Below are 12,053 nucleotides of genomic sequence, written 5' to 3' on the forward strand. Positions count from 1 at the left end.
TGGATGACTAATTGAGAAACCTGGATAGACGGGAAAAAATCGTACCCGATCCCTTGGATTTCCAATTGGACAGGTTCGACTCAACTTCCTAAAAGTATACAAGATGATGGATGACTTTGAATTTCAAAGATGATTAGTGATTTAAACTGGGATACTTTCGGGCCTTTGTCAATCAAGGCAGAATGTCCCTAATTGATTATTATTTCAAGACATAGACATTCTGAAATATCTTATGAAAGTATTTTATTCATAGGCGGTTCTTGCCTAAATTTTTGGGGGGGCTTGATTTTGAACATATTCAAAATTTTGATTTAGTTTTATGTAAAATATCTGGTGTGAACATCACACGACTTTCCTTATCCTATTGAATGATGCTTATATGAGTATTATTTTACCCTAACTTTTACCACATCTCTAACCGTTTAGTCGGTATAGCTGAAAACCGCCAAAAAACGGTCGAAATCCGTCCAAAAGTGGTCAAAATGCCACCAACCGCAGCACCTATCTCAACTAAACGTTTTCTGTTGCATCCTTGTCACATTTGTGAACTACATACCAAATTTCAAGTCTCTTAGCTCATACCGTTCCCGAGATATTGTTAAACTAGACCGAAAACCACCAAAAAGTTGTAAAATGCCGCCAACCAATGCACCGCTCTTAACCAAAAGTTTCGTGTCGCATCCTTGTCACATTTGACAGCTACATACCAAATTTCAAGTCGCTAGCTCTTACCGTTCTCGAGATATTTTGTTTACAGACATATACACAGACACACACACGGACCAATGGCTGAAACTTTAGATTTAGGCTCTAGGGACCTCAAAACGTGTTTTGACACTAAAAACTGGCCATCGAAAATTTGACCCGATTACATTACTTTCCTTCCTATAGGATAAGGAAAGTAAAAAATGGTGTTTTCGATTATTATTCTGAAATCTAATTTTATCTAGTGTAAGAGGCCCTGATAACTTTGGGGGGGCTTAAGCCCCCCAAGCCCCCCCTATCGCCGCCTGTGATTTTATTTTCATTTATCGCCGCCTATGATTTTATTTTCATTCAAAAGTCGGTAATCCTTCAAATCAAGCCTTAGATAATTCAAGAGAGGTGTACACTTTGTATAAGTACAGCATATGTAGATGTGTATTTTCAGACCTGCTATTTAGCTCCACTAACGAAACCCATACCCCTCAGTTGACTTCAAGGATTCAAGTTAATTTTTAATCGTTTTACTAAACAATCAGTACTGTTTGTCAAATAGAGGATATGCATTTGGGTAAATATTTACAATGAAATGTCGAAAACCTAGAAGTCGAAAAAGAAATACAAAAAAGAACCCTTTTTTTTCATCTCTTCAACGGGAAACCCCCACGGGTCGGTCATTCTACACTTTACAGAGTGTTCCTTACATGAGTCTTCAATATTTTCACATCATCCACGGGTCGGTCATTCTTGTCTGTTTCCACCAGACCGATTCGTTTCACCACACTCATTCCTGAATAAATGCGACCTGAAATAAGCATAATTTCATTTAATACTGTACCTAATATTGCAGAGAGTAGTCGCAGTCGTATTTTCCTTTCGGTAATTGAGACGATTTCCCCTGTTCTGAAGCTCATTTCCCCTCTTTTAAAGGAAAATACGGGAATTAGGGAATCGCCTGTATTGTTCTAAATAATCTAAATCATTTCCAACCATCAATGATCTCCAAGAGAAAATGACACCTTAGCTCATTATCAAGCAAAGCTCGTGGATGAAGGAAATACACTGCGCCCAAGCAATTAGAGGAACGCTCCTACTTGTTTGGTTTTTCTCAAACTGCTTTTTTTTTCTGTTCAGTCAATTTTTTTCGGTAAAACCATTTTTTGCTGTAAAGTTTAAAACTTATTCCACAAGACCGCATACCCACTTACCCTATGAGTAAAAAAAGAAAAATGAAAATCAAGGATAGGGCAAAAATGGACGATTTTTAAAAAACTGCCTTCTAGGGTCCAGAGTTTTTTTTTCCAATTTTTACCTGTAGTAAATGAATGTTCTGTGTTCTTTTCTAAAGCACCGGGATCAAAAATGGTGTAAAAATATGGAGGAGAAAAAAAGTTACGTTAACATTAATCTCTAAAAACATACATTTTCAGCATAAAACTGATCCCTGTTTTTTATTTTTCTTTTTTTACTCACAGGGTAAGTAGGTATGCGGTCTTGTAAAATAAGTTTTAAACTTTACAGCAAAAAACATCAATAATTGGTTTACCGAAAAAAAAAAAAAAAAAAAAAAAAAAAAAAAAAAAAAAAAAAAAAAAAAATGAACACTAAACAGCAGTTTGAGAAAACCAAAAAATGGGAGCGTTCCTCTAATTGCTTGGCACAGTGTATATTTAAAAAATATATGAACCTTGCATACAGAACTTGAAACCAACATTGAAAATCAGTATCCAAATAGAGATTATGAAGTGGTTGGTCTATGGTTCGGAAGTTGGAAGACACTATACTTACATCTATACAGACAGGGCTTTTATAAAGTCTTGACCAGGGCTGGGTTTCTCGAGAACCGCTTAGAAAATCAATTATTTTCATATGAACTTGCTGCAACTTGAAAATCTTAAATGAGAAACCCCTTCTTGTGGCACATCATATTAAAGGTCTTGAAAAACTTAGTACTTTGGTACAGCCAACTTTGGTTTTTTAAATGAGAAACCCCATTTTTTAGCCCGTCCTTCCTTTATTATTACGATAGTAATAATTAATAATAAAAGGTATAGGGACGGGCTATTGTATTCGCTTTGGTGTCGGTCTGTCTGTCTTAAAAATCTTAAAATTTGTTGCGACGACCTATGAACTTAAAGAAAGTTTTAGATAACACTTCAGTCGATAATTTAAGACCGGTTTTAGCGTCACAATCTTCATTTCCTAAGCAAAACATCTCAAGACAGTAATTTCCTTTGGTAAAGAGGGTCTAGGTACAATATTTTAATTTTCAATTTAAATTAAGGTACCTACTTACTTTACCCGTTTTCATTTCCTTTTTAAACGTACCTAGTTATTCCTCTGTACCAGTATTTATATGTACGTACTTACCTATGGGTATCTCAAACTTAGTACCTACGTATTGTATACCTAGGTACCTCTTTAGACGCTTTACTACCTATTTCCAGAGAGGAAAGTAGAAAATAGAAGATGAAAGGGAAAGAGAGAAGGAAAAATACCTACCTGTTTGCAAAATTTTCGCTTCGCGCTTTTCCCTTTTTCTCCCTTTCTTCCCCTGTCTCTGTTTCTTTTTCCCTCTCTCCCTAAACTTCGTCTCTTTTTCTTCCTTATTTTCTCTCTCGAAAGAAAACTCTACGGAGCTGACGGTGTATGCGCGCTTCTTTTTCGAGTTTTTCCCTTCTTCCTCTCCCTTTCTTCTTTCCCCTTTCTTTTACCTTCTTTCTGTTTCTTTTTCCAACTCCCCCTTGCCCGTTTCTTTCGTTCCCTCTCTCCCTCTCACCTTTGATAGTTTTTAGTCCGTCCTTCCTTTATTATTGCTAATAATAAAAGGTATAGTGGACGGACTATTGTATTCGTTTCGGTGTCTGTCTGTCTGTCCTATAGAAGGACTTGTCCAAACCTGGTCGACCTATATATCAAATTAAAGGTCTTTTTACCAGGAACACGAAAGTGATGGTGCAAATTTTGTCCAGAAAACCATCTTTTACCTTCTTTCTGTTTCTTTTTCCAACTCCCCCTTGCCCGTTTCTTTCGTTCCCTCTCTCCCTCTCACCTTTGATGTTTTTTAGTCTGTCCTTCATTTATTAGCCCGTCCTTCCTGTATTATTACGATAGTAATAACAAATCGTATAGTGGACTATTGTTTCGCTTCGATGTCTGTCTGTCCTCTTAGAAGGACTTATCCAAACCTGGTCGACCTATATATCAAATTAAAGGTCTTTTTACCAGGAACACGAAAGTGATGGTGCAAATTTTGTCCAGAAAACCATAAAGCCAAAAAAACAATGTTTTTCGGGGGGATTTTTTTCCCATTTTCTCACACAAATGAGCTCTGATCTGCAGTATACTAAGCTTCGCGACGACCTATGAACTCAAAGCGAGAAAGTTTTAGATAACACTTCAGTCAGTTCAGTCGTTATTTTAAGACCGGTTTTAGCGTCACCTATGTTAAGCTACGCCGAGCAAGGCCAATAAATGGATGGGTGCTTAAACATTTATGTATTGGTTGTTATTAGGAAACATTAAAAGGAATAAAGCCAGCCTAGTTAGCTTAGTTGGTAGTGCGTCTGCCTTGTAAGCGCTAGGCCGCGGGTTCGATTCCCGCCCGGGGCGGCTTTATCCTGATGGGATAATGTTCGTTCTCGGAACGGCTGGCTTTCTCCTATCCTGTCTTCCTTCTCTCTTCGATTTCGCTCTCTTCGATTTCAGGACGATAAGACCATAGCAGTTACAGTCCCTCTGTCAAACCTCTTAAAAAAAAAGGAATAAAGGAAGAATGGGCTCTAGTCTTGATTTTAAATCATTACATGAAAGTATGTAGGTACAACGTATTGGTACATATATTATGTATTAATAATAATAAACTGAATATTAAACAAACTATGTAAGTACTAAGTACATAGGTACTGATTTTCTTTAACCACAATCGAATAAAGAATAAACTACGGGCTAAAAATTTCCGGACGGACGGGCCCAGCTTTTTTTTTTTTTTTTAATTGCATATTCGTTTTCTACATTAAATTTAAAGTATGATTTCGCGCAAACCGCGAACTGTCCGAAAAGATGTTAATTAAAAAAGTAATATCACTGCAAGATTTAGAAGTAAAAAATAGCATGAATTGATATGTCACACACGTACCTTTGAAAAATATGTAGAATTTGCGGATTTCGCGAACACCGCGCAATTGCAAACGGCAAAATATTGGACTAAATTGAAATAATTTTGAAACCATAAGATTTGAGAGCAAAAAACACTCTGATTTGATGGGTTGCACTTGTACTTTTGAGGCCTTTTTGTGATTCGCGATTTCCGAATTCCGCGAAACCCGCGAACCGCAAAAATTCGCAAAATATTGGACTAAATTGAAATAATATTGAAACCATAAGATTTGAGAGCAAAAAACGCTCTGATTTGATGGGTCGCACTTGTACTTTTGAGGCATTTTTGTGATTCGCGGTTTCCGAATTCCGCGAAAACCGCGAACCGCAAAAATTCGAGTGGGTATACTCCATTATACTTTTTTTCAACAAAAACAAAACAAAAAAATACTCAAGTTTATTTTTTATAAACAGTTCATGAACAGCTATTAGATAGTATATTGTAAAAAAAAGAACAATAGTGAAGGAGGAAAAACTATGTAGTTGAAGGAAGAATAGAGGAAGATATAGAGAAAGAAGATGGCAAGGATAAACTAGATATAGATAGAGTTAATGAGATGCTGTGTCCCTTTAATTAAATGCAATTACTTTAATTTAATGAATATGCAATAATAGAAAACGAATATGCAATAAAAATTGGGGTTTCTCATTAAAACAAAGTTGGCAACCGATTCGCGGACTTCGCGAAATTTTTTGCGAATCGCAATATTGCCTAAATATCCGCATCGAAAATCAAAGAGTAACGTGTTTTTTTTTTTTTTTTTTTTTTTTTTTTTTTTTTTTTTTTTTTTTTTTTTTTTGTGTGTTATTTCAAACAGGCTCTGAGAAAAACAATTTAAACATAAATTCTGGGACACCCTGTATATAAACTTACCGAAGATAGCATGTTTCCCATCTAACCATTGTGTAGGGGCTAGTGTGATAAAAAACTGAGATCCATTTGTGTCGGGACCTGAATTGGCCATGGACAAAATTCCTGCACCAGTGTGCTTCAGTTCTTCATGGATTTCATCAGCAAAGGTTTTGCCATATATTGAGCTACCACCTCGTCCTGTGCCTGTGGGATCACCACCTAGAAGTAAACAGGGAAATTACTCACCTACCCCAGCAAGATTTTAAACCCTGAAGCCCAGCAGAATGATGGACAGTTTAAATTTAGGTTTTTGGATCAGCCAAGAATTAGAATTAGAATATACCTTGTTTATCCTGCTCGAATGAGACTAAAAAGTCCCTTTGCCCCAGCAGTCTAAACAAGGTCTCGTTTATTTTATGGGTTTAACTGCAATCCGCAGGAAAACAGATCCAGACCTGCACCGCTGGTTATATGGTTTCCAATTTTCTCCATACGTTGGATTGGAGAAAATTCACCAATATTTGTTTTATTTTTCTCAAGAACAAACATATCGCAGGATCTGGTTTTTCTCAAAGGCACTTTTAAATTGAAGTTACTCAGTATCTCAGGTGAATAGATGAGATTGTGAAGAACCTTGTAGATAAAAACCAGATCCTGCATGTCCCTTCTATTTTTTAAGCTGGTGATTTTGTTTGCTGCCATGATATTATCATAGTTGTGATCATCTATTCTGGTGAAACTTTTAAAGGCAAGCATTATTAGGAATTTATGCTGTACTGACTCTAATGATTTAATGTGAGTCTCATATTGGGGTGACCAAACTGTAGAGCAGTACTCAAGGCAAGATCGAACATAGGTATAATATAGGTTCGTTAAGGTTTTAGGATGTTTAAAGTCTTGAGTATGCCTGTACAGAAAGCCCAGCATACGTAGAGCTTTACTTTTTATTTCAGAGTAATGGAGATTGAATTTTAAATTATATTGGAAAGTAACTCCTAAATCTTTAATATTATTTACTCTTTCTAATTGTACGTTGTTAATATTGTAATTTATTAGAATAGGGTGTTTATTTGTATAAAAGCTCATGACTTTACATTTTTCCAAATTCAAAACCATCAAGTTTTCATTACACCAGCAGTGCAGATTCTGGATGACGTCCTGCAACTGATTCACATTGCTAGCTCCGCCCACTCCCATGGCTATAATAATGATAATGAAATAGGGCATTTTATGCTGGTCAAAAATTTACTTTTCAAAATGCCTTCTTAATTTCCTTATCCTATAGGATGGAAAGTAATGTAATCAACAAAAATTGATCCCTAGACTCCTAGAGCCTAAATCCAAAGTTCAAGCCATTGGTCCATGTGTGTGCAAGAGTGTGTATGTCGTGGCAAAGCACAGGTACAACAGCTTGTAAATAATAAAAACATTTCTAACCTGAACCCTGTTTATTTTCAATATCAAAAAAAAAAGGTAGTTTTGTTGCTCTAACCATTTAACCCAGGGGTGCACAAACTCAAAGTGATTGTGGGCTGCATTGGACCTTAAAATGTTGGTTGTGGGCCACATTCATTTTTCAGTAAGATGGGCAATACCTATTCGATTTGGGGGGGGGGGGGGGGGGTGGGTGAGGGTAGGGGGTAGTGGAGGTACACAGTCCACACAATGGGGGGGGGGGGTATAGGGGGGAAAGCTGGGGCCCAGACCCTTTTTTTTTTTTTTTTTTTTTTTTTTTTTGAGAAATTGTTCAAAGATCGACAGTTTTGACACATGTTTTTTTTTAGCTAATTTTAGCACCGAAGGCATTTTTTGATAATTTTGTTCAACCTTCCTGAAACACAGCCTGATTAAAAATCAAATCTACTGTGCTACAGGCAATTTTTTTTGAAAAGTATGTACCTACCTAAAGCTTGTCATGAATTAATTTTTGAGTTAGGTACCTAATTCTTAGATCCTTCTACATATTTTCTTCTACTGAATGTTTGAAAAAAAAAAAAAAAAAAAAAAAAAAAAAAAAAAAAATCTCCAACCTATAAAAAAATTATAAAAAAAAATCTTCTTAAAAAAAAAAAAAAAAAAAAAAAAAAAAAAAAAAGATCTGCAACCTATCAGAAAATTAGTAATAAAAATCCTCTTATTATTATTTTTTTTCTTTTACATTTTTTCATTTTCCCTTGAAAATCTAAATAAAAACTTGTGGGCTGCATGAAAGGAGTTGGTGAGCCACTATTTGTAGACACCTGGTCTCACCCATACATGACTAGACAGAACACTTTCTTTATTTTTGCATCAACTTTTTCCTGTAAAAAAAAAAAAAAAAAAAAAAAAAAAATCAACAATCCCTATGAACTTCTCACACCTATGTATACTTCTGTCAATATCAAACATTTACCTTGTATCATAAAATCTCTGATTATTCTATGAAACTTGATACCATTATAGTAGTTTCTTCGGCAAAGCTCTGCAAAATTCCTACAAGTATTTGGTGCATGTTTCCAGTACAGTTCTACAATTATTTCTCCCATGCTGAAAAATTAAAATTTGAATTTTAATATATATTATTAATTTCAAGATGAATCATGATCAAAATGGGGGATGGCAGTTTGTAGGTATCAGTCCAGACTCTGGAAACTACAAAGAATTTTTGAATGTTCATCTGGACTTTACCTAATTGGATTTAGGTGATAGAAATCCATGGAGGTATGAATATAAATGGAGGAACAGATCCCTATCTCACCTGTACAAATGTTGGAAGACAAAATTTTCGAAAGGAAAAGAGCCGGCTATGACCCTATTAAGTGGTATCTACTTTTCATTGGATGATTATCTCGATTTTTCAGTCAGTAATGGTCTAATCACCCCTATATCTCTCCCTTCACCTTCCCCTCTTTATAGTCCGTCCTTCCTTTATTATTACAATAGTAATAAAAAGGTATAAGGGACGGACTATTGTATTCGCTTCGGTGTCGTCTGTGTGTGGTATGTCTGTCGGTCTGTCCCCATAGAAGGACTTATCCAAACCTGGTCGACCTATATATCAAATTAAAGGTCTTTTTACTGATGGCATATAATGGACCTTTGTAAGCTTCAACTAGCAAAGAATAGTTAACATAAGACAGGACAACATGAAAATGAGAAGTGTACTTACTTGTGAAATACCAGGGACCGTAGAATTATTTCCACAACCGTGAACTGAACAGTACGTCGACATATCTAAAAAGGCATTGAAGTAAAGGAAACAAACTTTGAGGCAAAATATTACTCAAAATCCACAACTTGTTAGCTTCTTTTACACTCGAAAAGTCACTTCGAAATCAACGTTTGTTTTGAATTTTAAAAAAATGTGTTGAAATCAATTTCAAAGATGGCCGCCATCGAGCACGCGAGGAGGGGAAGTTTACCTCCGCTTGACTGAACGCCAATTTTTCGACCAAATCTTCGTCCTGAAGAATACGATACAGATCAGGATCAGAGGGGGAGCGTCCAGTGGACTGTCGCTTGGGTCTAGGCATGGTAGGCACGGAAAAAAGCTTCGAAAATAGTACTTGAAAAATTGTAAGTCTTAAAACTCAAACTTTAAAATTTTATTGCATGGAGCAAATTCAAATTTTCGCTTAGGTCAAATTAATTTGGCTGATTTATTTTCCCTGACATATAACATGACGTGACATAACATGACGTTGGCGACGAGAAAAACCTGAAAAATATAATGGGGAGGACTCCATCTCACACCACATGCTGAGGACCGCATCCCAAAGCACCTGCCACTACTAACTACTAATGGATTAAAGATCAGGTAATCTGACAAACTTCCTATGAGAAGAATCCAAAACTTCCTATGAGAAGAATCCAAAACTTCCTATGAGAAGAATCCAAAACTTCCTATGAGAAGAATCCAAAACTTCCTATGAGAAGAATCTGAGTAAACTTCCTATGAGAAGAATCTGAAAAAAGTAAAAATGAATGCGTCAGTGCCACTTCCTAGGTTTAAATTTGAGAAGTTAACAAAGAAGGAAGTAAACGACTTCAAAAGATCTTTCCACCAATACTTAATTGCTAATGAATTAAATGAAAAGGCAGAAAAACAAAAAGTGGCATTGTTAAGACTAGCCTTTAATGCAGAGGTAAATGACCTTATTGACAATATAGAAAGCATTATTAAGACTAGCCTTCAATGCAGAGGTAAATGATTTAATTGACAATATAGAAGAGCAAAACCAAACAGTGGCAGGTATTTGGGACCACCTCGAGGGTGAATTAGTTCCAAAAAATAACACATGTTATGAACAATATCATTTCTTCAACCGGAAACAAGGACAAGAGGAGACTTTCCTTCAATTTTACCAAGATCTGAAGAACATATCTAAATACTGTGAATTTGGTGACCAACTAGAAACAATATTAAAGGTACGAATTGTATATGGTATAAAAAATAATCAACTAAGAGAGAGACTCCTCCGAAATCCCACATTGACCTTAAAAGATGTTGTGGATCATTGCCGAGCAGCAGAGGAAGCCAAGGAGAGGGCAGAAGCAGTGGCCCAAAAGGAGGAGCAAGTGGTAATGGCAATCAATCATTCACAATCAAAACCCTTCTTCCAACGGAGTGGAGGTAAACAGCAATTCAACCCTATGCCTATGCAGCATTACAACCCTATGCCTATGCAGCATTACAACAAAGAACCGTTCCAAGTGAACACATATAAGCAAATTCAATCAAGATCCTATCAACCAAATAGAAAATTCAAGTCCAAGCCAATGTTCGCTAATCAAACCTTCAACTGTACTCGGTGTACATCTCGACACTCAAGGGGACAATGCCCAGCATATGGCAAGATCTGTCAAATATGCAATGGTAGAAATCACTATACAAGTGTTTGCTTCAAGAAGAAAGACCAAAGGAGAATTCAGTCTATGAACTGTGAAGATGAAAGGAGAATTCAGTCTATGAACTGTGAAGATGAAAGGAGAATTCAGTCTATGAACTGTGAAGATGAAAGGAGAATTCAGTCTATGAACTGTGAAGATGAAAGGAGAATTCAGTCTATGAACTGTGAAGATGAAAGGAGAATTCAGTCTATGAACTGTGAAGATGAAAGGAGAATTCAGTCTATGAACTGTGAAGATGAAAGGAGAATTCAGTCTATGAACTGTGAAGATGAAAGGAGAATTCAGTCTATGAATTGTGAAGATGAAGGCAGTGACATTGAAGGTAATATGTATATTATCCATTCATTGAAAAATAGTGCTAATAATAATAACTGGTACCAAAAATTTGATTTTAAAAATTGTAGTATAAATTTCAAACTAGATACAGGAAATAGAAGTGACTTTATGGTAGTGTATTCTCCCTTTAATGAAATGATATGAGTTTTCTCTGTTGGTATTGAACCATTAGGTAATTCATTCTCTTTCCTTAAAGCTTAATAGTAATAAATAAGTTACTTAGGTACTAAAGCTTACTTACTTTTCATGTTATTTTGGTTGTTGATTCCAAATTAAAAGATAAAACTTACGTTGTGTCTATAGTCACATATTTGGGCTGCCACATTTTGTCAGGAATTGTTCCTAGAGTAATTTCCTTCATGATAGGTAAATAGCTGAGTGTAGATAACAAGAATTAATCACAGGAAGTTACTTAAGGTTGTACAGAATGAAATATGAATTCAGTTTTCAACTTTGAAATATTTGAATCAAAGTTCAACCGTAGTTATGTCTGTTTGTTATGTTGATGAAATTTAAATTTTACCGCCATTAGATTTTTCCCCCATTTCCAAACTCAACAGCCAATCAGAATCATTTATTTACTTCAGCTGAGTATAATTGGCTACCAATGTACCAATCAAAAACAAGGATACCTACCTAATTTTCTGGGAATTTTTCGAATTTTCTTATTTCTTAACTTAAGTCATAAGTCTTAACCAAAAGTGTCCAAAAGCCAAAAGTCGAGAATGAGTACTAGCTTAAGCACTTAAGCTTATTCTGCAATTCTGCTTATTTGAGGAACTGAACTGAGTAGGCTAGAGGCTGGACTAGTAGGATTGGATAGATACATATTTTGATTTCCCAATTTCTATTTCTATTTAAAAGATTGGATGTCTACTACTGGTCAAACCTAGTATTCAACGGGTTTAAAAAACTTCTCCAATCAAGATGAATATTCTACCACATAAAAGGTAAGTGTAGTCCATTTTTAATTTAAACTTACCCACCTATGGAGATTCATAAAGGAGTAGAACAACTCTCATCAAATAACTGTTGTGTAAACTCCACAACACTCATATATCTATTGACCTGTGGAAACAACCCATAGCAGTAGTTCCTAAAGCTTCCGGGAGGT

The 12,053-nt window shown here is 35.7% G+C and overlaps 1 protein-coding gene across 4 annotated transcripts; it reads right to left on the bottom strand.

Moving 5' to 3' along the window:
• Nucleotides 1–1,049: 1,049 nt before the first annotated feature.
• On the bottom strand, nt 1,050–12,053 carry LOC103510722 (peptidyl-prolyl cis-trans isomerase-like 1). 4 transcript variants are annotated; one of them, XM_008475408.3, is made up of 5 exons: nt 11,230–11,436; nt 8,862–8,926; nt 8,106–8,239; nt 5,735–5,932; nt 1,050–1,507 (listed from the first exon to the last, which is right to left on the bottom strand). In XM_008475408.3, the coding sequence occupies exons 3-5, from the start codon at nt 8,236–8,238 to the stop codon at nt 1,389–1,391; spliced, it is 450 nt and encodes a 149-aa protein (XP_008473630.1). In that variant the 5' UTR covers nt 8,239; nt 8,862–8,926; nt 11,230–11,436; the 3' UTR covers nt 1,050–1,388. The 4 variants fall into 4 exon arrangements, with proteins under 4 accessions (XP_008473630.1, XP_026680515.1, XP_026680514.1 ...); XM_026824714.1 differs by lacking the exons at nt 8,862–8,926; nt 11,230–11,436 and adding an exon at nt 11,926–12,053; XM_026824713.1 differs by lacking the exon at nt 8,862–8,926 and having other exon boundaries at nt 11,230–11,453.

The sequence above is a fragment of the Diaphorina citri genome, unplaced genomic scaffold (assembly GCF_000475195.1).
Source record: "Diaphorina citri unplaced genomic scaffold, Diaci psyllid genome assembly version 1.1 scaffold637, whole genome shotgun sequence".
Lineage (NCBI taxonomy): Eukaryota > Metazoa > Arthropoda > Insecta > Hemiptera > Psyllidae > Diaphorina > Diaphorina citri.

What these genes read in the sequence shown, in the direction of transcription:
- LOC103510722 (XM_026824713.1), bottom strand. Translation starts at nt 11,300, where the DNA reads ATGAAGGAAATTACTCTAGGAACAATTCCTGACAAAATGTGGCAGCCC. An exon ending in TATGTGACTATAGACACAAC is followed by an intron (nt 8,240 to 11,229) that starts GTAAGTTTTATC and finishes TTAATTTTTCAG; the next exon opens with CATGGGAGAAATAATTGTAG. An exon ending in TGGGAAACATGCTATCTTCG is followed by an intron (nt 1,508 to 5,734) that starts GTAAGTTTATAT and finishes TGCTTATTTCAG; the next exon opens with GTCGCATTTATTCAGGAATG.